General features: G+C 49.1%; 3 protein-coding genes across 3 annotated transcripts in view; 1 reads left to right on the top strand and 2 right to left on the bottom strand.

The window, feature by feature from the left end:
* ttyh2 (tweety family member 2) overlaps positions 1 to 19,880 on the bottom strand; it is a 34,742-nt gene extending 14,862 nt beyond the window's left edge. Inside the window, exons 1-4 of the mRNA XM_028408334.1 lie at positions 19,381 to 19,880; positions 11,358 to 11,530; positions 6,012 to 6,123; positions 1,249 to 1,469 (exon numbers count right to left, since the gene is read on the bottom strand). Coding sequence (XP_028264135.1) covers positions 1,249 to 1,469; positions 6,012 to 6,123; positions 11,358 to 11,530; positions 19,381 to 19,509 — 635 coding nt within the window. The 5' untranslated portion in view covers positions 19,510 to 19,880. The remainder of the gene's footprint in view (positions 1 to 1,248; positions 1,470 to 6,011; positions 6,124 to 11,357; positions 11,531 to 19,380) is intronic.
* On the top strand, positions 17,565 to 23,427 carry LOC114437555 (DPY30 domain-containing protein 1-like). Its single transcript, XM_028408335.1, has 6 exons — positions 17,565 to 17,764; positions 21,536 to 21,565; positions 21,632 to 21,796; positions 21,877 to 22,170; positions 23,072 to 23,215; positions 23,300 to 23,427. The coding sequence occupies exons 3-6, from the start codon at positions 21,650 to 21,652 to the stop codon at positions 23,315 to 23,317; spliced, it is 603 nt and encodes a 200-aa protein (XP_028264136.1). The 5' UTR covers positions 17,565 to 17,764; positions 21,536 to 21,565; positions 21,632 to 21,649; the 3' UTR covers positions 23,318 to 23,427.
* A 914-nt stretch (positions 23,428 to 24,341) lies between these two features.
* rpl38 (ribosomal protein L38) lies at positions 24,342 to 26,376 on the bottom strand. Its single transcript, XM_028408150.1, has 5 exons — positions 26,335 to 26,376; positions 26,101 to 26,127; positions 25,456 to 25,516; positions 25,247 to 25,369; positions 24,342 to 24,413 (listed from the first exon to the last, which is right to left on the bottom strand). The coding sequence occupies exons 2-5, from the start codon at positions 26,101 to 26,103 to the stop codon at positions 24,388 to 24,390; spliced, it is 213 nt and encodes a 70-aa protein (XP_028263951.1). The 5' UTR covers positions 26,104 to 26,127; positions 26,335 to 26,376; the 3' UTR covers positions 24,342 to 24,387.
* Between the last annotated feature and the right edge of the window lie 83 nt (positions 26,377 to 26,459).

Here is a 26,459-nt window from a genome sequence, read left to right as displayed (position 1 = left end):
GCGTGTGTGTGAGGACAGACTAACAAAAGAGTTTAGCTCTGGGCCACAATTCAAACGAATGCAAAACATTTCCTGGAAACATTTGTGGTGTGAGTCAGTGAAGTAACATGAACAAGAGCGACACACAGACACACACACACAAACAGACACACAGACACACACACACACACACACACTCAGACACACACACAGACACACACACACACACACACTCACACACACAAACAGACCGACACACACACACACACACACACACACTTACTCACACAGACACACTTACGACACACACACAGACACACACAGACACACACACACACAAACACACACAGACACACAGACACACACACAGACACACACACACACACAGACACACTCTCAGCTGATCTGTTGGCGTGAGGCGATGATGAGTCTATTACCAGCTCTCAGTCTGACTATTGATTTATCAGCAGAGCCGAGGAGTCACCTTACGGATCAATAGCAGCCTGTGTGTCAGTGCAGGATTATCAACGAGCACACACAGATAAAAACAAACTGCTGTAAGATGATACGACTACCACAGAACAGGAAGAACAGGAAGCTCCTACTCACGCACACATTACATCATCCATCCGCCAAACATCATGGGATGGATTCAGGTCACTACCTACACATGAAGAAGCTCGCTGCTAGACCACCGACTGGATGCTGTGTTGCATATCAGGGAGACTGAATCGACCACGGTGCTAAAGGTCCTGATTTATTGGACACCACACACCAGGAGGACTGAGAGGGTTACAGAGGGCCCTCATTCCGGGGATCAAACAGACACTGCAGAGGACCGAGCGGACCATAGTGAATGTTACAGACCCTGGAATCCTGAGGGAATGGACACTACGACCCAAGAGGACCGTGGTGTCACAGGTCCAAACTGTGGCTGTCCAAATAAACCGATAATCAAAGGTCCTGCTGAGAGGACACCGTACACAACAAAGACCAAGTGGACCGTGGTGCTGAAGGTCCTAAAACTGAACACTGCAAACCTGATCAAATAAAGACCCCACACTATGCTATGTTGACCATGTCCTACACTCTCAAGGGTTAATCAAATGGACACAGTGTACCATGAAGTGTACCACAGTGGACCATGGTGCTGATGGCAGGACACCTGAAGACAGTAGCTAACTGAGGTCCTGGTGGTGGTCAACATCTGACCGCTGCCTCCACCTTCCTGCACCAACAGAAGCAGCGTCTCTTCCTCTTCTTCCTCACCTGTAGTACTCCACGCTTGCCATCTGATCAGCGACGGACGCCAGGTCCACCTTGGCCTCCTCCCAGTCCGGCAGGCCCAGCAGCTGTTTGATCACGTTGTCGGCCATCTGCTGCATGAACTGCAGGGTCTGCACGTAGTCACCGCGCGTGGCGAAGATCTCATCCAGCCTGGCGAGGTGCTGGTGCAGGCCGCTTTTCATGTTACCCATGGTGCCGGTCACCTGGAGGGGGGAGAGAGGGAGAGAGAGGGAGAGAGAGAGAGAGAGAGTACCGGGAGTGAGTGACAGTTCTCCTCTTCATTACAGTCGCCTGGTGGTCTGAGTGGTCTCTGCGGCTTTTAATGTAAAACTGACTAATAGCTTCCACTCAGCTCCTCCAAACACACCAACAACAGCAGCAGCAGCGTCTCTGAATGCCAAAAGACCCCGAGCTGAATGAGAGCATTTATTACACTTTGTTAATTATCACAAACAGGATGTGTCTGTGAATGCCATTCCCCGTAAACAACCTCTCCCTCCCAGCAAAGCACACAGTAATTAAAGAGGCAGCGATCCTCGTCCGACAGCGCGGAGACGCGGTAATAAACCGGCTTCTGTTTGCTGTCCGTCCTCCTCTGGGGGACGAATTAGCTGCTGTGTGATTACAGGTAAACAAGCGACGGGTCTCATTAGTGAGCCGTCAGTGTGGAGGATGCTGCTTCACCTCTGGGCTCTGGCTGTTCTCCAAGCCGAGCTGTTTACTGAGAGTCGGACCTCCTCACCCGCACCTCCGCGGCGCTTGCGGCTGACTGGCAGCCTCGTTGTTAAGCTAATTTTATGGAAACCTTTCACACAAGGAAACTGAATTATTATTTTAACAGAATGTTGTGGAGAAAAAAAAAAACGAGTGCTTGAACTGCTGCCAGAGGCAGACAGCAGGAACTACGGCTTCCTCTGCAGGAACCTTCCCAGTTGTTCCTCTTTTGAGCGGTCCTGAAAACTTTGTGAGGCTTTGATGAAAAGCTGAATGGGCTGATTTACAAAAGAGCCTCTTCATGTTAGCTCTGAGTTCCTGCACTCTGAAGTCCTTAGAAGTTCATCAGCCTGAATGGAGGTCTAACTGGAGGTTTTAGCACTGGGAATGTACCAAAAAGGTGCAAATTCCTGCTGTCAAACACTCATTAACTAGCTTGGAAAGTACCCAGAAGTAAAGGTCCTACTTCTGTCTGTCAGAGGATGTGCTAAGAACAAACACAAAGGTGTGACTTCCTGCAGTCAAACCGCCCACTTCATATTTAACAGTTTGGAGATGTTTCAGGAGGCACTTCAGGAGTAGCCCTCCTATTTTGCGTCCCCTGAAAAAGGTTCCTGCAGTGGAAGAATACCAAGAAACATCTGGGAGGTCATCATGAGAAACTATAAAGAACAGTGGCTGTCAAAAGAACGCATGGCAGCTGATTGGATCAAACATCTGTCAATCATTAAACAGCTTCACCCGATCAGATCAAGAGGAGGAAACGCGTCAAATCACTGAGAATCTTCCTTCTGACGGTGTTGGTATCATTGACCTGAATGTCACCATCATGACACCTCGGTGTGATTAACTCCACGGACGTGCGGCGCTCTGTTCATTATCTGGTGGTTCGTCAGTGCGTCAGACGGAGCAGATGAGAAACGAAGGCATGTATCTGATCCTCGCCTCCTGTGTGAGAATCTTATCTATCGCCCGTGGAGACGACCCATCCTGCTGATCTCAGCCTCGCCTGGGCCTGATCCTCGGCGCGTAACTGATCCATAGATACGTTACTGCGGGATATTCATGTCTGAGTGCCAGAGGGAGGATGGCGGTCAAAGAACCAACAAACAAACAAACTAAAGCGGGACTGCACAGTTTTAGATCTGAGCCGGAGGAAAACATGGACCAAGTGCGTGTGTTTGTTTTGAAGCCATCTTTCACAAAGACTTAAAGTCAACCCAGTGCCTGCAGGGCAGGTTTCAAAGAAGGAACTAATATACAACCATTTAATGAAGGTCTGAGGTTGAGCCTGCTCGCAGACAGAAACAGGCCGAGGTGTAAAACACACACTAAACCTTTTTAGCTGCTCTGCAGCAGAGACGCTTTCTTTGTTTGAACTGAATGTGGGAGCCGGAGCGTGAAACAGAACATGGACCTGAGGTGATCCCGCAGCATCCCTTCAAAAATACATCTGCTGTTACAGTGAGAGAAATGGACGAGCGGCGGCCTTTACTTCAGTCAGAGCAACATCATGGACGGTCAGGAGAAGACGCCTCATGTCGTCTTTAGCTGTCGCTGCACCGAGTTAGAGGTTTTTAGACAAACATGGCTTCTGTGACGTGCGGAGGAGTCACTGAATTTTAATCTCCTAAAAATGGGGGAGGTCCACATGCTGTCAGTTTATCAGATCAGCCAAATACTTGCTGACTTTTTTGTTTTTGTACATCACTCGTGGTGCATTCAAGTACCACTAGAAGAGTCTGTTAAGTCTGATGATCCAGTCTGCGTACTTCTGTTTTGGCTTATTTACTGTGCTGTGACATCATCACAGACATAAACATGTTCGTTATGTCTCAGTTCCCCTGAAGGTCGGAGTAAGACGACCACGAAGTGACGAGTCAGTCTGGCCGGTGTGTGTGTGTGTGTGTGTGTGTGTGTGTGGCCAGCGCTGTCTTGCTTTTGAAGAGCTGGGATTAAGTCTCCATCTGTGCTAATGGGGATTAATGTGGTGCTGTGTGAGCGCGGCCTCGGTGATAAACACGTTCCTGCAGCGTGTTTTAAAGGTTCTGGCCGCCTCTCACTTTAAATGATGTAAACTGGAAGCATGTATGAACTCTGCTGATGGAGGGACATCAGTCAGGATTAGTTCCCACATGACACGCGTTAGCCAGCTAGCATAAACACCTATTGAGTTACTCCGATCAGCGCGCTGCTGTGGGGGACGCCTGCAAACATATAATTGGACATGGTGGCTTTGTGTTGTAGCGCGGTGTGAGCTCATCGCACGCAGCCGCAGACTGTTAAGAAGTCTGATTCTTCAGCGGGACAAAGAGGCCAGTGTGCCACACAGTTTCCCAGCCGTGAGCCGGGCAGACAAAGGCCTTTGATTGGGAAGAACAAGGAGCAGCTCGGGCCCGTCCGATTGGCAGTCCTGAGATCGCCATTGAGATCACTGACAGCGAAGGCCTCGCCGCCCTCTGGGCCCACACAGATGCCTTTTAGCCGAGAAGTGAAACAGGAAGTGGGGCTCATTGTGGCTGTGATTAGCCACGGTCGGGAGTGTGTAATGTGTTTGTGAGCAGGGCCTGCGGTGGGACTGATGTGACATTTGAATTCTGTTTAGCTGTGATAATAATAGATCTGCTATTCTGAAGAAAAATGACCGGGGCTGAAAGCAGTCTGGGTCGATTTGGAGGTCAGTATTCAGTCAGGTCAGAAGTGAGGAGGACACGTTCTGTTAAATGATCTACTGAAGAACACTTCTCATGCAGCCGCTCGTGTCTTCAGTAGGAAGACACTTAAACAGCCAAAAATATGCCTGATAACTAGGGGAAAGGTCATCAACCTTTAGTTTCCTCAAATTCAGGCAAGAAGGGGCAAGAAGCCAGATCATATAGGCCCCTTTCACACTGGAGAGAGTCAGTCCAGATAGAGTAGGAATGAATCCAGATCGCCTTCAAGCTGGATACGTTCAGACCTATTTTCAGATCTGGCTATCACACACGTGTCTGTGCTCAATCCAGCTTAACCCGGCTTGTTTGTTGTCCTCCAAACCGCTAGGTGGCGCCTCGTAATATACAGAGTCCGCTCAGGCCGCAGTAGAACCGCGTGTGCACATGCGTCGTGCATTTTTGTCCCGTGTCGATCGTTCTTTCGGGCTAGCTGCATTTGCGTTCAGACCTGCGCCAGATGTAAGCCAATCCGGCTAGATCCACCTCCGAGAGGTTGACTGAAATCAATCCAGATATATCCAGATACGGCCCGAATCCCGCTCTAGCCGGATTGATTTTCCCATGGTTAGAATGAAAAAAATCACGTGCAAAGAATTTAGAGTAGAAATTAGAAGAGTAGGACCGAGATTCGGTTCGTGTGGCAAAAATAAAACCTCCATCAAGTATTGGCTGCAGCTCATAAACATGAGCAACATAAAAACGAGCTGCAAAGTTCAGAGGAGTTTGGGGACACGGGGGCGCTCATGTTCCCGGCTGATGAATAAACATCCAGGACTGAACCCTGGAGAGGTGAAGCAGCAGCAGCAGCAGCAGCAGCAGCAGCAGGTGTGAGCCGGTTCCCGTCTGTTATGTTGGAACTTTAATCAGTGACCTCCGCGCTGACACAGAAAAGCAAACCCAGCTTCTAATGTAGCTGTTTGTGTGCTTGTTGTTGTACCATGCTGAGTGCATGTCTGTGTTGCTCTGTTTCCTGCACACCTTCAAAGAGCTCACGATGTGTCGGAGTAAAGGAAGAAAAGGATGAATGTGTGCGAGGTGGACAAGGCGGCGGCGGCGGCGTGTTCATTTACAGCTCAGCATCGTGTTTCTCCAGCTGAGCGCCTTTCATGTGGCGGGAAAACTCCACCTGGAATCATTACAGCGTCTGACAGAACACACAGGCGGGAGCTCAGGTTGCCGCACACAGAGCGTCTGATCTCCTGCTACATTCTTTAAGGAGGCGTCTACACGTTTTTAGACTTTTCTTGCTGATTAACTTTGTTTCAGGAGCGGCGGCGCTCTGTGCAGGCGGCGTTTAACTGTTTGCGTTTAACCTACCAGACTGTCCACGCCGCCCAGCGTGTGGTTGGCGTTGTACAGGGAGTAGGTCAGCTGGTAGACGCCATCGTTGGTCTCACTGTTGCCATAGAAACCGACGCCCACGGCGACACTGCAGAGAGAAGAAGAGGAATTAGACATGATGATGCGAGCGTCACATGGTCACTTCCTGTTGCAGCACACACTGTTTGAACAAACTTTTCTGTATGTACATTTTTTTGTTACTACGGCGACGAGTCCTGCACATGGATTCAAGCTAGGAACAGTTAGCATTTTACCACTGGTGCGATCTGATTGGTTGAAGACTCTCTAGATGCCTGGCTCCGCCCCCCTCCTGCCCAAATAAGGGCAGAGATGACACACCAGGCTGTAAACGTCGGTGGGGATTGACTCACTTTAGAGCCAGCCCTCTAGTGGACACCTGAGGAACTGCATGTCCTGTTAACTGTGTGATGTGCATTATATGTGTTATTTAAACTCACGAACGTTTGATAAAAGGGTTGAAATATGTACACGTACACATGTGCACGATGAGACAATGTTTCTCGCAGGGTTAATCGCATCATATGGCAGCACAATCAGAGAGACTACTTAAGAGCGCTGTGTTTACAGTCTGTTATTCTGTTTGTGCCGATGCTCCAGCTGAACAAATTAAATCCTTGGATGGCTGAATATGTGAAAGTGCTTTAAAATTATGCACTCGTGTTCCAAAAGCCCGCATTGTGTAATTTCTGGTTCAAAGACTGTTGTTTACATAAATTAGCACTGAAATCCAAACAGCTCCGTGCTCATTGGAAACAGTTTGTTTTCACTCTGCAGGCAGATTTCACAGTTTATCTCTGAACACTCAGAACAAAGTCAAGTCTTTGTGCCGTGTTTGATGTGTGGGATTTTATGGAAGAGACTGATTTTTATCTTTATTATAACTGTGCGGAAGGATGCACCCCTGAGACACACACACAGACACACACAGTAACACTGTTTGGAATTTTATCTTGACAATTAACTACCGACTGGACCAAATAACATCTCTGGCTCCTTTCAGGGCTTTTCCCAAAGTGCCTCATTATTTTTCTGTTTTTCCAAAAGTCAGGCTCGGTAAAGAAATTATTGATATTGTTTATTGTTAATGAAATAAGACGCGAAAAAGGCAGGAAATATTCATACAAGCTCCAAACAGCAATCTGTGTGGGTGAAAAATTAAAAGCAGCAGACGCTCCAGTGGTCCTACGAACTTCAACCTTACAGCAGAAATAAACACGTTTACAGCTTTGAACCTTCATAAAACATCTGCTGCGTGCTGTAAATTCATCTTGTACCACTAGATGGAGTAATGAGTCACAACTTTGACACTTAATAAAGAATAGAGTATCTGCAGTTTCTCGAGTGGCCACATGAGGGCTGGAATGTTCTCACATGTCCACACTGAGGTCACAGCGGTTCACTGTGAGTCTGCAGCAGCACATGCTGCTGTGGGTGTAGTGTGAGGATTCTGCTGACAGTGTGGAAGCCACAGACTGACAAGCAGGCAGGCGGGCAGGAGGACAGACAGACAGGAGGACAGACAGGCAGAGAGACAAGCAGACAGACAGGAGGACAGACAGGCAGAGAGACAAGCAGACAGACAGGCTTTATTGGAATCGGACGCCTCTACCTCTGTACATGCAGCTTATTTCTGGTCCCTGCACAGACGTTTTATATTTGTTTCTATTGATTAGTAATCTAATATAATCTAATAGTAAGTAATCTAATATCTGACCCCCCCTTGTGTGTGGAACCTTCTGTATGTGCGGCGACATCAGTTTAGCGGCATTAACGAAGTGAAGAAGACCGTGGGCTGATTCAGCTCTTACATCACAGCGTCGGATCCATTAAGTCAGCCGCTGAGCTTCAATAATTTAATTTGTTACCAGAGGAGTGGACACTCGAGCCATGTGACAGCCCACAGTTCAGCAAGCAGCGGCAAAAATTCAATTAGGCCTCAAGAGCATCGCCGTCATTATTGTGCAAATTAATTTTTTTTTATATATGCGTGTAAAACGTCCAGAAACGTTCTGTTAAAAACCTGAGAAAATACAAAATGAAAATATTTGACACCATTTTTGCACAAGATAAAACAAATATGCTGTAAAATGAATTCAAGCTGAAAAAGCTCTCACACACTTGGTCAGAGCTGCAGGTCCCGAAAGGTCCTGAAAGGTCCAGGCTCTTTACGACCTTTCAGGACCTTTCGGGACTGCAGCTCTGTGTGCGGGTCACACTCTGCCCTCTGAATCTAATTACGAGCCCACACAGATGCGTCTCTCGCTGATGTTTCCGTCCCTGAATGTGCTGCGGCCTGACTGTGTGTAAATGAGTTTTGATGAGGTTTCAGTGGTTTTTCTGCCGGGCGGCCGCGGCTCTCTGCTCATCTGCAGAGCTTTTGAGTTTGAAGGAAAGCACTAAAAGCACCAACACTCCGTGTGTCAGACTTCCTTTCATCAGCACTAATCAAACAACACTTAGCTGCATGTCGCACATTGACTCTGAGCCGCCTCCCTCTCTCTCTCTGTCAGGGCAGAAAATGTCTTCTGTTCCGAACCCTCTTCATTATGAGACCTTTAAATATTTACGTGCAGTTTCTTAAAATGTCGAGTTTCTCCAGCGCGGCGGGGCTTCCCACATTAAAGATGTACGACGAGTGACTGTGGGGACGGCGCTGTGTGCTGAATGTCTCCACACTGACAGACTGCCTGGTGTTCTCAGAAGATCTCCGGAGGCCTGAGGAGCAGAACAGCTGATTCTTCTAAGAACCACGTATAGTGGGGCTTCAAAGTTATTTCTGAAGGAATATGACCCACAGGGGCTGAAGAAGACATTTTTATTTATGACAGGCGTGATAGAGTCTGATATACCACCATGCTTCACTGATGAGATAAGATGAGGTTCTTGGCTTGTCCACGAATTCTAAAGCAATCTTCATAAGGGCGGCCATGTTGGAGAGCCCCCCCCCCCCAGCTCTGCCGTGCACCCTGTGCACCCAAAGCTTCACAAACCAAGGCTGAACTGTCACTTTAGGAAATATGTCCTGTACCCCCACAGATGTTCTGATCCCATCGTGAACCTTTGAACTCCTGCATCGGTTTCCTCCTCGTCACCACTAGGGGTGTAGAGGCGGGTTTCTTTCTTTAAAGTCTCTCGTTGATTGTTTAGCTTCCGCCACTTCCTGTTTCAGTGAACAGTGGTGACCGAGAGAGCGTATCTTGTTGTTTTCTTAAATATCCTTATTGCCTATAATCGTCTGTAGTCAACAAGACATTTTTAAAAATGGCGGCGCAGCAGTGTCAACAGGAAATACGTTGCTACTGCTACCAAAGCCAGCCAATCACAGCTCTCCCGTCTATATACATGTATGTTTGAGGTGCAGGTCGAGCCAACCGGCGGGGGTAGAAGTATAAATCAGTCTTAAGTTCAGTCCTGGCGTCTCTGGTACCTCTCTGTCTTTGTCCTGGAGTCCTGGTGCCTCTTTGTCTTCGTCCTGGAGTCCTGGTACCTCTCTGTCTTTGTCTTCGTCCTGGAGTCCTGGTGCCTCTCTGTCTTTGTCCTGGAGTCCTGGTGCCTCTTTGTCTTCGTCCTGGAGTCCTGGTACCTCTCTGTCTTTGTCCTAGAGTCTCTGGTACCTCTTTGTCTTCGTCCTGGAGTCCTGGTGCCTCTTTGTCTTCGTCCTGGAGTCCTGGTACGCCTCTGTCTTCGTCCTGGTGCCTCTTTGTCTTCGTCCTGGAGTCCTGGTACCTCTTTGTCTTTGTCCTGAAGTCTCTGGTTCCTCTTTGTCTTCGTCCTGGAGTCCTGGTGCCTCTTTGTCTTCGTCCTGGAGTCCTGGTACCTCTCTGTCTTTGTCCTAGAGTCTCTGGTACCTCTTTGTCTTCGTCCTGGAGTCCTGGTGCCTCTTTGTCTTCGTCCTGGAGTCCTGGTACGCCTCTGTCTTCGTCCTGGTGCCTCTTTGTCTTCGTCCTGGAGTCCTGGTACCTCTTTGTCTTTGTCCTGAAGTCTCTGGTGCCTCTTTGTCTTCGTCCTGGAGTCCTGGTGCCTCTTTGTCTTCGTCCTGGAGTCCTGGTACCTCTCTGTCTTCGTCCTGGTGCCTCTTTGTCTTTGTCTTCGTCCTGGTGCCTCTTTGTCTTTGTCTTCGTCCTGGTGCCTCTTTGTCTTCGTCCTGGAGTCCTGGTACCTCTTTGTCTTCGTCCTGGAGTCCTGGTGCCTCTGTCTTCGTCCTGGAGTCCTGGTACCTCTCTGTCTTTGTCCTGGAGTCTCTGAAGTGGAGCCATCGGCTGCAAACTGGCACAGCTTTCATGCATGAGGAGTCCAGGAGCTATTTGTGTTTTTTAGTGCACATTAGACTTTTTTTTGGACCTGTGCTGTGAGTCCACACTCTACAATAGTCCGTCTATATTTGTCGTCTCAGGAGACTCATGGCTGCCAGTCCAGGACAAAAGACGTCCAAACATGTCAGAGTCTATTTTCCTGCTGCAGGCCCATCACTGCCTTTCATCCACGTTATCGATGTGACAGTCTGGACCTCTGCTCAGCACAAGCCTCCTCAAACCCACCAGAGTCTTTCTCTTTGAATTAGACTGTAGTTATTTCAGTGTGGAGAAGAAGATGAAGAGTCTTCCTCACTGCTTTTCTGCCTTTTTGTTCCTCGTCCCTGCAGCACTGTCACGTGTGTCTCTTTGTTTGTCCCATCTGTCTCCATGCTGACGGTTGTTTTCATGTATCCTCCCCCCTCCTCCCCTCTCCCTCCCCCCACGTCTCCACCTGAGGCTTCAGAGTGGGAGGTTTATCTACAGGGGGGGGGGGGGGGGGTCTGTTAATAAGACTCCATCCTTGTTGTAGTAATTAGGGAAGTGGCTCCCGTTGTTCTGCTCCACCTACACCCGGCGTGGACCACACATTATCCTGGTTTTAGTACAGCTGAAGATTTTAACACGGAGGTGTGCGAGTGCTCACACTGTTAGGTATTTGGGGGGGTAGCAGGTTAGCATTGATTTAACCCATTCACCAGGCAGTCACATGGGTCGCTCTGCCTCACTTCTGAACGTGGTTAGATCAGAGGCCGAGTTACAAACACTGTGTGAGGAGGAACATGCAGACACTGAAATGCAAAAACAGAGCTGGACTGACAGGGCGCAGACACGCCGAGCATACAGATGGATAAACAAAAGGCAGACACACACAACGTGCACAAATTCACAGAGAGTCCACAGTACGTGCCGTGAAGTCCAAAGCCCCCGATCCCAGAGAGAGAGGACCCATCACCGGCTCCCTGTCAGGAATACAAACTGACCAATAAAACGGGAACTGGACTCTCACCATGTGATGAGGCCGGCGGTGACCGCCGACCACGTGACGCAGCAGGAGTTGGGCTTCTTGCTCTCCTCCTCCTCTTCTTTGCGGCAGCAGCACAGACAGCTCAGGTAGATGGCGAGACAAAGGAGGTTGAGGCCGAGGCCGGCCGCCGCCACGCAGCCGAGGAAGATGAGCGACTGCAGACAGAGAGAGAGAGAGAGAGAGAGAGAGAGACATGTCACCAAATGTCTAAATCAGGAGCTATCAAGGAAATGATGGCTTTAAATTGAGCATGCTATGCTAGCTTCTATGTTTGACTACAAAACCATGTAATTGCTGTAGTGCTACATCTCATCCTGGGCGGCCTGAGCAGGCTCCGCCCACCATGCAGGATTAGCTTATTGTAACTTGGGAACTCAGGTTCTCTGTTAAGATCTTTAGATTCTCCGACTTCCTGTCAGCGGTTACTATGGAAATAAGCCTCATGACACATGTGTCTGCATCCGCCCGGTAACCAGGCCAGGTGCATTCTCAGAGCAGGTCTCCACCCTGGAAGGCAGACACCTCCACCCCGCACATCGCTGCCTCCTCTCCTTCCTCCCAGAGACGGAGCGTGGCGACAAAAATAGCAACAGGACCGTGGTAAATGAATTCTGCATCCATCTGTGAGCAGATGGGTTTACTCCCGCTCCTCTCTCCCCTCCCTCTGCTCCTCCGTTTTAGTTTGTCTGAAATCTTTATGGTGCCGAGCCATCTGCTCTCATGCTGTGATGTGATGTCAGCCACAAGTCAAGTGGTGGGATTAGAATCCAGAAATGGAGGAATCTGCAGGATTATTGCTGAAAAGGAGAGACAGGTAAACTAAGGAGGCTGAAAACAGCCACGGTTCATCTGACACGTCCTGTCAGCGGAGACGCTCTGCTGTTTCAGCCTTAAAGCGAATTTATGCTTCTGCTGTGGCGTCATGTGTGAAGCTGCCTGAGGTTAAGTCAAACATCAGCTGGTAGATCTGGGACGATGTCATCGATTATTATACTGAGAGGTTACATCAGGACCAACGTTCAGCAACAGTTTCCTGTAAATTTCTGCATTTTTTTCTGCTACATTTAGGATTTATTTCTGATTATTTTAACTTTTTTCCTTTTTTGTAATGTTTTGGTTTTTGTTCTCATAATTCATTCTTTTTGCTGTAAATTTTTTTCCCACACATGTTCAATAATATTGTTTCATATTATATTAAATATTGTTTGTTTCTTCTATTTTTTGTCTAAAAAAAGAAACAGAATAGATGCTTTCTGTTTCAAAATCGGAACAAATTCCTATTTATCTGATATTTTCTGTCTTTTCTGTAATTTCTTTGGAGTTCTTTGACATAATATTTTGGTTTTCTGGCACCTCATTTGCTGATATTTGGGATAACTGAGAGTTTGGGCGCTGCCAAGATGGAGACGGCCTCCACACTGAGCCTCAGAAATCAACTGAAGGCGACTTGCTTTATTTGCAGATTGTGAAAAAGCAGAAGTTGAAGAAAACAAAGCTGACAGAAGGAGACGGTGGAGTCTGTTGCTGAGCAGTGTGGGATGTTCGCTGGTCTTTGGGGATCCAAGTCTGATGTAAAAAAAGGGTTTTGGAGGTCAGAATATTCCCCAGCGCCCCATTAAAGAGTGAATGAAAAGCGTGTTAACTGCTGCTCCCAGAGAGGCGTAGATGAGATGTGGGGGGTGCAGGTGGGAGAGATGAAGGGGGGGTGAGGGGGGAAGGGGATGGGTGACATAGCTGCTGAACCCACAAACAGGGGGGCCACCCAGCCGCTCCGGTCGCCATGGTAACACGCAGGTTAGCGACAGGGAGGGATCGACGAGTGAAAGGGCGATCTGAATGAAGCAGCGTGTGACGGGCTGGCTTCAATGGCCGCGCCGCTCTGTCTTGTGATTCAGCGCAGAGAAAAGGCCTCAGAGCGGACGCCCGAACTCTCTGCAAGAAGCTTCAGATGGTTTCTTCTTCAGAGAATCATTTATTCCACGCTCGCTTTTAGAGCGGCCGGGACCACACTCTCCACTCTGGTTCTGCTGTTCTTTCTTCTCAGGCTGCAAAAATAATGGCTTCTGAATTATGTAGCACACACACACACACACGCACACACAGACACACACACAGACACACACTCACACACACACACACACTGAGTACTCCAACCTTCCATTAAGTTAGAAACACCGTTTATCTCTCCCTGAGCACATCGGCTGCAGCTCTGTGTTCAGTCCTCCTCCTCTCGTGCTCTGTCCTTTGTTTCCTCTCAATTGTTCTGATAGATGTGGGGGAAGGGGTGAGCACGAGGCCGCAGGCGGCGGCGACGCAGGAAGGAAGAGCCTCAGAGGTGTGGACACAAAGAGTGAGGAAGACAGGAAGGAGAGGCAGTGTCTTCATCACTCAGTACTACTGAGTAGTGTTGAGTTCAGTGTGTGTCTGAACACACACAGAGAAGCGTTGAGGTCTCTTCATTTGAGAAGCCAGAGGATTTGAACACCTTTATCCTGACACACAGGCCGGCACAGGTCGGAGCCCTGCAGCACAAACACAGAATCATAATGAGGCCGTAATAAGTCGGGGCTGGAATGAGCCCGAGGACACCAGAGGACTCGTTTACTCCCCCCACCGCCCCATCAGAGGTACGATGGACGCCTTGGGGGCGTGGCGGCACAGATGGGACGGTGAGGCGAACGGACAGTGCTGCTGTAATGGCCTGTTACAGAACCATCTGGACAACATCAGACACACATTCAAGGAAGAGAGAGAGAGAGAGGTTGCAGTGCTCCGACATCCTTCCAAACGCTCGCCGTCCTCCTGCAAAGCGAAGTCTGACCTGAATACTTACAGACAGGAAACAGAGCCGTGCTGTGTGCTACGGCCCGTCTCACATCAAACATTGAATTTTTTATACGTAAGTGTTGATCATGATTAAAACATAGAGCAGGAAAAGCTCTTCCAGCTGCTCCCCTGCGTCTGCTGAGGAATTCCTCAGCGCGGCTAAACGCGCGCTAAGCGCTCCGCAGCATCTTCCGCATGCACAGCAGGTGGCAGACAGCTGTGCGTAGGTGGAGAAGGTCTCCAGGCGGAGTGTGTGCAGCCCTGTGTGTGTGTGTGTGTGTGTGCAGCCTGACAGTGACATTCCTTCAGTGTGATGGGGGTTAAACGGGTGTCAGGTCGGTGAGTCAGAGAAGAAGATGTGGAGCTTCCACCTTAAAAGTCAGAGCCCGGCGGGCAGCAGGAGGCTGGGCAGGCTTTTATTTTGAAAGGTTGTCATTTTATTTAACAAAATAAAAACCTGAGAAGAAAAAGATGATGAAGAGCTGCACACAGAGCTGCGGTCAGCCGGTTCATTTAGGAAGGAACAAACGGAGTGAAAAGACCCGGAGGAAGCTCATGGACTGTTCGACTGTTGACCAGACTTCTTGTTTCACTTCCTCACACAACGCTGGCATTTCCCCCTCTGGCCACCGGAGGGCTGGAGGTCCCCTGCAGGTTTCTGATGATGTATTTCTTCCTTTTGAGGATAATATATTGGTGTCGTTGGCAGTTTTTAAAGGTTTTTTGTGACATGGGGGATTGGTGTGTGTAAGATTCTCATGAATGTGTTCTGCACCACAGAGACAGTTTATGCTTCTGTTTTATTTTAAGAAAAGTCTTTCAATAAATAACTAGAAGCTGCGATGTTTCCAGGAGAGAAAGAAGAACAGTGAAGAATACAACTATGACCTACTTCTGCCGTGAAGCAGATCAAAAACGAACGGCTCCCTTTGGGAGAGAAGAATGAAAACATCATGTGACGATGAGTGACGCCTCCGGGACAAAGCGGTGATGTCATTGAGGTGTTTCCCCGCAGAAAGGAGAGAAAGATTAAATCTCATAGTTCATGTAATGACCTGCAGGAACTCTGGCTGCCCCCCCACCAGCACCACCCCCCAGCCTCAGATCGATGGAGCGGTCCGCCTCCTCGTTCCTCCTCTGCGCTCCTGCCAGTTCCACTCCAGCACTTGGGTGAATGCCCCCGGGGACCCGGGGTCCTTTCCAGCAGAGTGCACTCGGCCGGGCCTGCCCCACGTTCACAGCTGGGACGCCATTAAGTCCCAGCAAGCGGACCCAAGGGAGGCAGATGAGAAGAGGAGGAAAAAAGAAGAGGAAGAGGAGGAGGAGGAGGAGGAGGATCATTGCTAAACCATCCTTAAAATCTGTCTTAGAGACACATCCGAGGACGCAGGAGTTCAAAGAGCAGCAGGACAAAAACCTCCAGTGTGAAAGGGAACCATCACCAATCATCCCTCCACCTCCTTGAACCCAAAGCCAGGCCCTGCCCTCAGGGTGGAGGGGGCAGGGGGTCATGAGCCGCCCCCCCATTTGTCCCACTTCGAGCCGCCCGGCTAATTAGCCACTTGATCTGACCTGAAGGAGAAAACACGCACTTAACCCCATATATGGTCACAAGCCGCTGTCACATCCTGTTTGAATGTGGTCAGATCACGCATGAGGGATGGACACACGGCGTTATTAGCACAGATCTCAGCCATACCATCCGGCCAATCAGGTGATGCTAATCAGCCCCACTTAACGACCTTCTGGAGAGCCAGAGGGGGCGCAAACAAAGATGGCCGCCCCAGAGGGAACAGAGGAGGAGCGCTTGGATCCAGGGGGACAGGTTTCAGATGGATTTTCTTTTTTTCCAGAAGCAGAAGAAGAAGAAAAACAAAAAGAGAAAAACATCCTGAGAGCTCGGCTGTTTGAAAGAAAACCACCAGGAGGACCGATCGGGCGCATTAAGAGAGAGAGAGAGAGAGAGTGTGCTGCTTTAAGTGAGTCTGCGGCCAGTTCATTTAACTTCACACTCAGTTAAAAAGTGCAGCTTAAACACAACAAACAGTAAATTGGTTCATTTTTCTATTAATATGTTAGCATCTGTTAGCATCCGGCTGAAGGAACACCGCAGCACGACAGAGAAACAAACCATTTTAAAGCTACAGCAGAATGTTTGGTGCCCCCTTCAGGCTGGAAAAGGAACAACAAAAACAGCTGCCACATGCAGGTTAGCTGGTTGGAGTTCAGCGTTAAGAAACACGGATTGTTGCCGTCATTTCTTGCTACCATGGAGACAAGCCCCGCCTCCAACAAGAAATGTCCCAGATTCAAACACAGTGGTTGTTTCCACAGGCTTCAACACAAGCTCCTTCCTTCCCACCAACCTCAGCTCCACCTCTTTGCCTGTATTTGGATTAACCAGGAGCTTAGGCTGCCAACATGGCGACAGCCGGATGATGAAGGGTCGAATAGAGCTAAGCTAATGTACCAGGGTAATGTCTCTCTTTGTGATTCCACTTGCCCTCAACCCGCTATTAAATTAGCATTTTCTGCCAACTGGTGTGATTTTAGCGCCATCTATTGGACTTGACAGGCGACCACCGCCCTTCCTCATGCTATTCTGGGGTATTTTCCATTAAGAAGCTTATTACGAGGTGCTAGCTGTGAAAAATGAAGAGGGCTCTCCATGTTCTGTCACTTTCATCTAAATGACAATGTCTCTGTTTTAGGTTTGGGACCTTCCACAGTGAGTGTTGTCACATTCATTATGGCCTCTTCAGACACAGCTTCCATCAAAGGCTCGATAGCACACCCAGCGGTGTGGACAGTGTGAGGGAGGTGGACATGTGGGACGACCGCGAGACGTCTGGCGTGAAACACGTGTTGTGTCACATCACAGGAAACGGACAAAGAAAGGAGAAGTCAGATGGACTCGGACCTGCTGACCTACACATGATGTCTGCACACACAGACACACACACACACACAGACACACACACAGACACACAGACACACACAGAGACACAGAAACACACACACACACAGACACACACACAGACACACACAGACACACACACACAGACACAGACACACAGACACAACACACAGACACACAGACACACACAGACACACACAGACACACACACAGACACACACACAGACACACACACAGACACACACAGACACACACACAGACACACACACAGACACACAGACACAGACACACACACAGACACACACAGACACACACACAGACACACACACAGACACACACACAGACACACAGACACACACAGACACACACACACACAGACACACAGACACACACACACAGACACACACACAGACACACAGACACACAAACACACACACACACACACAGACACACAGACACACACAGGACAAACTGGGCCTCAGTCCTATTTTTGGGCCTTTCTTCAGTTTCTGTGTTTTCTTCCTCAGTGTGTTGAGAGCTGAGGAGCCGGAGCAGCTTTCAGGCCGCGGCCTTCACTCTACCACAGCGTGATTATTGTCAGAAGACAGAAATTTGAGGAAGATGATTCAGCTGACAGACATTCCTTGTAAGAAACTGACCACACACACACACACACACACAGATGCAGACAAAGAACACTGACCCCTCTACATTCCTTCACATCCAGCAGCTCAGCACACGTACAGGACTTCAGCAGGACTGCACACAACACAACCAGAACACTACAATCACAACTGTCCCTCTATTTACTGCAAAACTGCACCGCGGGGCAGAAACCCGGAGCTGGAGCTGCTGCGGTGGGGGTGGGGGTTCCCACACAGGCTGCTCGTGGCTGACAGCGTTCTCAGCAGGAAGTGTTTCTCACCTGCTGAGAATCACCCCCCCCCCCTCCCCTCGCCTCCATGACTGTACTTCCACACAACTGAAAATAGAAACTGGCAGCAGGACAAAATAAAACCTCCCTCCCTCACTCCCTCCCTCCCTCGCTCGCTCGGTCTCGCTGCCTTTTCTCAGCAGAAAGTCAGTGAAGCTGTCAATGGATCTCCTGCAGAGATGGAGTTAGCGCCGCTGCTAATGTAGCAGGTGATGTTTTGGACAGCAGAAGCTGACACACGACGTCCTTTAAGTACCTTTAGGACGCTGGCTCTTACTTCTTTTCTGGTTTTGCACATTTACTTTTAGCTTGAAGTTAGCAGCTGTTTGTTCCTGTTCAGCTGATGCCTCACTCAATAAATCAGTGTGCAGAGTCACCTGGACCGGTCGGACAGGTGAGCACATGCACAACATGATGACTCAGATCTGAGGTGCTCAGACCTGTATGGATCCAGAGTCTCTTCAGGATGTGGCTCTCAGTCGTCCCTGTATCTGATCTGTGGTGAGAACTGAACAATGAGGCTTCTAATGTGAACGCAGGCAAACACCCCCCCCCCCCTCCTCCACCTTCATCCAACTCCTCCTGGGGGATTCCCAGTGACTCCTCTCCACAGAGTCATGGATCAGTCCACATCTGTAGAGGCAGGCCAGCCTTTACCAACCTCATACAGGGACAGGCCTCCGAGTCCTTCAGAGGACTCTAAATGTGCTTTCAGCTCCACTGCTTTGATTTCTGGATGTTAACTCTGAATTCGTGTCTCTCCTGTTAGAATTAAAAGCGTGCTCGTCCTCTCGTGTCCCCTCTCTGACTCTGCAGGACTCCTGAAGGTGTCCTGACCTCTGCAGACCACACTGAATGCCATCCTCTCCCTCTCTCCCAGCAGGACACTGACAGAAGCAGAGCTGTAACCTTGAAAAATTAAAATGCTGCGATCATGAAACATTCATGGAACCTGACGTGTGTTCACAAGCTGGTCATTAGAGGTCTAATCCCAGCCTGCTTCACAGCTCTGTCAGGGGGTAAAGATGGGATCACTCCGGCTCAAACATCCCTCTCTCCTACAGAGAAAGGAGGATTGAGGAGCTGCAACATAAAATGATGCGTAAAACAGCCTCTGTGCTCAATAGGAGCTCAGTCACAGACACTTTTAGCAGCATTCATGAGAAACGAGGGCAGAATAAACATCTTAAAGCTGCACACAAGCATCATATCAGAGGATTATAATAGAGAGATTCCATATGTCAGCGCGCACCCTGCGCAGCCCCACAGGCATACTCTGTCCCAGTTTCTGCGCCTCTATCTGGGCTGCAGCCTCCTCCTGCACTGACCTGCTGGTAGTTCTCATCTTCGGGCTGGAAGTGGTTGTCGGTGGGCTGAAACCTCAGGTTGATGTGAGGGAAATTATGAAGCCAGTAAGTCCACCAGGGCGCGATGTAATCCACGCGAGCCGAAGACATCCCGAAGGAAAAGAAAAAGTTTAGCCACGGCCCTCAAATTAGCCTCCGAGTGCTGAAGCGCTGCCGGAGATCTTAATCAAGTCTCACAGCAAACAAAGGCGACCGTGAAAAGCATGCTCGGCTGTGGACACGCGAGACACGCATGAGAGGGAGCCCACGCAGGGAGCCCACGCTGAGGTGTCCGGTTAAAAAAGGTTTTTTTATCCTGTGGAAGGAGGAAAATGAGCAGCGATCACTCCGTGCTCATGTCTCCGCGTCCGTGGAGCCTCAGATACTATCCGACCGACAGCTGCTCCGAACCCACAGCCAGCCAGCAGCGGGGGCGCGCACTGATAGTACGCACAGGACACGAGGAGGGACACGGGGGCGCGCACAGTCGCTTCAGAAAAGTGTTGGATGAACACACACACACACACACACACACACACGGAGCGCTCACAGCTCGCTGCTTTGTTATGATTCCACAGTATCAGCTGCTCTGCTGCCACCTAGTGTCCACGCAGGGTAGTTACACAGAGCCCCACAGGGGACGTCCCAATTAAACTTTAGTTCATTACGCTGCAAAAAGACCCTCACAACACAACACCACACATCCAGGTACACGGCTACACCTCCTGAGAGTCCTCAGGAAGCTCGACCTAAACCCCGCCCTGCTGCTGACCTTCTACCGCTCATCCATTGAGCAGGACCTGGATCATAAGGAGAACCTTCCTGCTGACAGTTGGCCAGGTAGAGGAGGAGAAGAAGAGGGAGACAGGACAGAGAGGATGAAGGAGAGAGAGGAGAACAAACATGCAGCAAACATCAAAGATTACAGAGAACATGACAGGTTACAAAATGGATAATATGATGATAATTGGTATAAAAAGAGATTTTTTTCTGAAGGCATAAAGGTTGTAATGTGTAACACTTTGGGAAACTAGTCATTTTAATCAATGTGATGGTGCAGGCTGTGGGCATCGAGTGACGAGAGGCTGAATGGATAAAAAGAAATGGAATAAAAAAAATTCCCACTTTTGACCCTGTATTTACCTCATAAAGCAGCTGACAGCAGCAGTATTCTTAGTTTAGTTTAACATTAATCAGCCTGTCATGGATGGACGGAGTTATGTTAGAAGACAGTAGCTAACTTGTTCGCTAACCGATGAGCCAGAGCAGCGCGTCATGGATGGACGTTATAAAACACAGCGCGCAGCATCAGACTCCCAGTCCAGCATCAGACTCTCAGTCCAGCATCAGTCCAGCATCAGACTCCCAGTCCAGCATCAGACTCCCAGTCCAGCATCAGACTCCCAGTCCAGCATCAGACTCTCAGTCCAGCATCAGACTCTCAGACTCTCAGTCCAGCATCAGACTCTCAGTCCAGCATCAGACTCTCAGACTCTCAGTCCAGCATCAGACTCTCAGTCCAGCATCAGGCTACAGTCCTCTGTCTCTCTGCCTGCAGCTCTGCTGTCTGTCTGTTCGGCCCCAAAACTTCTGTGTTGTTTAAAGATCTTAACAGTAAGAGTTCCCACTCCCGCTAATCTGCCCATTCCCCACACAGTGATCTATAACAGACATAGAAAACAGCTGAGCAGATGATTTTTTTCCATCTGCTCGTGCCGCCCCCTGTGTGATGCCGCCCCGGGGACTGCCCCGGTTCGCCCTGGGCCCAAAACCGCCACTGGCCTCAGCAGAGCCAGAAACATCATCAGTGACAGCTCCCACCCGGCTCTGATCTGTATCACTGCTACCCTCTGGCAGGCGCTACAGGTGCATCAAGACCAAAACAAACAGATTCAAAAACAGCTTCTTTCTAAAAGCTGTAACCACCCTGAACTCCCACACACACTGATTTAATGTACAACACAACAGATGGACAATACACAACATGTGCAATATATTTAAACTTACATACTTTCATATATCTCTTTTTATACATTGCTTTTTTGCACTGAAACAGGTTGACGGCTTTAAACTCATTGTACTTGTGTCTAGTGACATTCTGTTCTATTCTATTCTATGTGACCCCGTTTCCATGGAGACGCCAAACAGACGCGCAGAGCAAGAAGAGGTTTGTTCACGCTGTTTCCTGCTTGAAGTGTTGAAGTGTTGACATTAGCTGGTTGCTGAGTTTCAGGCGGCCAGGAGGGGCAGCATGGACGCGGACTACATAAAGACACACCTGGGGGACTGTCTGGCGGAAGCACTGGCTGAGGTGGTGGAGCGGAGGCCGGCTAGACCCATCCGGTTTCTGGCTCACTGGCTCTACAAGCACAGTGAGAACGTGAAGTACGAGGCGGAGGTGAGCTGCTGTGTGCGGGCATGGACAGCAGGGGGCAGCATCACGCAGCTTCAGTTCTCTCTGACACTTTGTGTTGGCAGAAAAAGGCCCGTTTGGTCCTCCTGGAGGAGGAGCAGGCAAAAGCCAGAGAGGAGGCCTCACACCAGGAGAGGCTGAGGGACGAGGAGCGAAGGATCGCAGAGGAAGAGTCCACAAAGGTCAGTGTGTCACAGAGTTTCAGGTTCCAGACCTGGCCTGGTCCAGAGCACAAACATCCACAGATCTCTGAGCCTGCACAGGCTGACGTGGACGTGGAGCCCGGTGCCTGCCAGGAGACAGCAGAGGAGGAGGAGGAGGCCAGGGAGGAGGAAGGAGGTCGTCAGGATGAAGGACAGGTGAGGAGACACGTCTGAGTTCATGTCAGAATGAAACAATCATGTCAATAATGAGACAGAGAGCTGAGGACAGACTGGGGGAGAAGAGAGGAAAGAAAAGGAAAGAGGAGGACAGATTAAGACAGAGGAGGACAGAGGAGGACAGATGAAGGCAGAGGAGGACAGAGGGGGACAGATGAAGGCAGAGGAGGACAGATGAAGACAGAGGAGGACAGATGAAGACAGATGAAGGCAGAGGAGGACAGAGGAGGACAGAGGGGGACAGATGAAGGCATAGGAGGACAGATGAAGGCAGAGGAGGACAGAGGGGGACAGATGAAGGCAGAGGAGGCCAGATGAAGACAGAGGAGGACAGATGAAGACAGAGGAGGACAGATGAAGGCAGAGGAGGACAGATGAAGACAGAGGAGGACAGATGAAGACAGAGGAGGACAGATTAAGACAGAGGAGGACAGAGGGGGACAGATGAAGGCATAGGAGGACAGATGAAGGCAGAGGAGGACAGAGGAGGACAGAGGGGGACAGATGAAGGCATAGGAGGACAGATTAAGACAGAGGAGGACAGAGGGGGACAGATGAAGGCATAGGAGGACAGATGAAGGCAGAGGAGGACAGAGGAGGACAGAGGGGGACAGATGAAGGCATAGGAGGACAGATGAAGACAGAGGAGGACGGAGGAGGGCAGATGAAGGCAGAGGAGGACAGATGAAGACAGAGGAGGACGGAGGAGGGCAGATGAAGGCAGAGGAGGACAGATGAAGACGGAGGAGGACGGAGGAGGGCAGATGAAGGCAGAGGAGGAGTGACTGAGTTTCAGGCACAGAGGACAGACAGAATCCAGCTGAATGAGGATCAATGTGATCATTACATGATCTAATCTACGCCCTTTCTGCTCTGTAAGGTTGGAGAAGATCGAACTGATAAACCTGACGACTCCGTCCATCAGGAGACAGCCTCCGCTCCACAGAGTGAGGACCTCGAACCAGAACAAGAGGAGGAGACACCACAACCAGGTCCTCCTCCCCCTCCTCCTCCTGAGGAGCAGGTATGACTCAGTCCTCCTCCTCAGTGAGTCACAGAAGCACACACAAAGGGTTAAAGTTTAACCTGAACTCTTCTGTCCTTTCAGGAGACGACCGAGGCGTGACAGACGCCTGATAAACCTCCAGCTGATGAGGACGGCTCCCAGCTGAAGGTGGAGCAGCAGTGATGGTCACTGAGCGGATCAATGATGTCACATGTCCACAGTCACAGTGTTGTTTCTCAGGAGGAGGAGGAGGAGGGACAGATCACATCTGATCAGTGATGAAGATGTTTGAAAAGTGGAAACAGTAAAAACACATAAACAGAAAACACTGAGGGTCGTTTTCATTTACGTCAGACAAAGTGTGTGTGTGTGTCTGTCTGTCTCTGTGTGTGTGTGTGTCCCAGCTCACCCCCAGCTTTACCAGGATCTTCACCCCCTCGCTGGCCCCGGCCATCATCCCACCCTGCCTGAAATCTTCCACAATAATCCCAGTGCCAAAGAAGTCTCCCATCACCAGCATGACTGAAACAGGTTGACATTACTCTCATCGTTCTTGTGTATCGTGACAATAAAAAGAGTTCTATTCTATTCTAGTCACTTGTTATTCACTGTGCGTAGAAGCCAGGTTTTGTGACGTTGCCATGTGCAGCCTAAATAATAATGTTACTGCAGCTCTGTTGCTGCGTAAAGGCGCGCAGCTTCCTCCTGGCTCAGGCTGCACTCTTGTAGTTTGTATTCAGATTAATGGAAACAACTTTTTCTGCAAAAACACTGAAGTCCAGCCCGTGTCAGGGGAAGCGGTTCTGCCTCTGGGCCATGTTTGGCCCACTTTCAGCCTCCCACTGGACTTTTTTGTTGTTTTGCATTTGTAGCGACTGACTGGAAAAACACAGCTCAACCTGCAAACACAGCCACAGGGTGAGTACATCACTGTGCAGGAGGAGGGAAAGGATCATTTTAATCAGAAACATCTGACAAATTGATGAATAAACTTGGAACATGTTGCAGATTAGAATCAGCAGGGAGCAGGACATCTAGTGGAGAGCTGCGGGAACTTCACCCATCCTCTACCAGGCGCTCTGCTCCTTCAGAGGCTGATCACAACACGCATTAAAGCAGAAAAACACAAAACACACACACAGGATTTTAGTTTTTCCAATTTTTATTACAATTATCTGTACATCACGGATTTACTTCAGCTCCTTCACAGCCAGACCTGCAGAGAAAAAACACAAACAGGTTAAAACACATTCAGACACAAAGATCCTAAACTTGTAAAATATTGTAATTTTATACACTGGAACGGTGGGTAGGTAACACCGACACACAGTGGAGAGTGAGTCACGACAAACCAGACTTAAGTTACATTTATGCATCATCTGACGGAGGCTGGAGGCTCATTATTAAACTGTGAGCACATTTATTTTCAATGAATATGTAAGAAAAGTTTACTCTCAGCTGAAAATTAAAAAACACACATTAACGTGCAGCTGAGTCACATCAGGGTGTAAACTAACATTAGTCTGCAGTGAATTAAACACCTAACACCACAGCCTGTGATGCAAAACTCAACACAACCTGGAGAGCCACAGACAATAATGCAGAATTAAATTAATTTGACATGCAGTGTGATAACCAGAAACCACATGATAAATATAAAAATGATTCAGGGTTATAATCAGCATGTTAATATAAAGACACGCTAACAGGCTAATATAACCATCGGTGCAGCTGGAACTCGCCTGTCCCTGTCACAACTAACACTTTTTTCTCTTATATCCATGACTGATCAGTATAATGACGTGTGTGGTTCCACTGAGGTGTCATGGAAACAAAGGACTGATGGGAGCGTCACTGGACTCCTGAGACACTTTACAGACTCCCGACATCTTAACACCAACTCCCTCAGTTATCACTATTAAATTACACATCTCTAAAAGCTGTGTAGGTCCAAGAGATCTTTAAATAAAACCAGCGAACACGGCTGCATGTGCACAGATCTGTGCATCAGTCATGTTGTGTAGACCAAAGCTAACGGCTGTCACTGACCTGGGGGCAGGGACTGCTTCAGCTTCTCGGCCTTCTCCTTGTCTGTGATGACCAGCGTGTACAGGTACCTGCTGCAGCGCACCTTGAACTTAACATTGTCCTTGTTCTTCTTGATCTTTACAGCTGAAACATGGCAGAACAGACATGGCTGTGGTCAGAAACATGTAACAAGAAGACAAAAACGATGAAGAGGCAGCTGTGTAACTTACACTTGGCATCCTTCCTCCTGGCTGTCAGCAGGAAATCTTTGATTTCTTCTATCTTGCGAGGCTGCAAACACAAACACAGCAGACAATCATACACTGAACATACAAACTCCACAGACTGTCAGCAGTCAGAAGCGTGATCGTGTAAGTGGACCGGTGGAACTGAAGTTTCTGTGAGAGGTCGAAACCCAGCACTTGGTCCATCCTTTGCTCTTGCAAGTATGTGAATGCATCACGGGCACATCAGCCTGAGATGTTTGGACTGCTTGCTTAAGGCAAAAACGTGTTTTAAATGAAGCAGCTAGCCGTTAGCCCAGCAGCTATGGTTAACCCATCAAAACCTGCCATCAGCTCTTCACTCCAACAGCTGTTATTATGGTCTTGAACCATTAAACAACATCAACAGAGCACACATGGTATGGTAACACACATATGACTTGGTGAACATGTAGCCGGTTAGCACAACTGAGCCCATAAACGGCATTCTGCTAATGCTAAGCTAAGCTAGCCAACTTTCTCCCCGGACTGTCGGCCATTGGTGCGTCGTTAAACACCCACTTTACGTTATAACAACCCCCAATATAAGACACTGTAATATCGCACATAGAGTTAATCACTAGCAGAGTTTATATAAGAAGAAATCCTCACCATGCTGCCGTGTCAGCGGACTGGACGCTGCGGAAAAGCACAGAAAGATGGAGTCAGTTTATCGGTTTCAACAAGGACAAGAAAATGTTAGAAAGCGAAATATTTGTCTCATCTTGTAGCTACTGAAGGTGATAAAAAGGTTTTAGCAGCGGCGGTGTCATAATGATCGCGTATAAAGAGGATGGATGATGATTAAAATAAGTCATTTTGTTTGTGTGGGAATGTGAGACTCACTCAGTCGGCCAGAGAGGGGATGAAAAGGGGCGGGACTTCCGGTTAGAAAGGCTTTTATACGGAGCTACGGCGCGCGAAGAGGGCCGAGAAAAAAAGCGAATCAACAATCCGTGGTTAAAACGAAC

The sequence above is a fragment of the Parambassis ranga genome, chromosome 6, assembly GCF_900634625.1.
Source record: "Parambassis ranga chromosome 6, fParRan2.1, whole genome shotgun sequence".
Taxonomy (NCBI): domain Eukaryota; kingdom Metazoa; phylum Chordata; class Actinopteri; family Ambassidae; genus Parambassis; species Parambassis ranga.
This window is presented reverse-complemented; position numbering and strand designations above follow the sequence as displayed.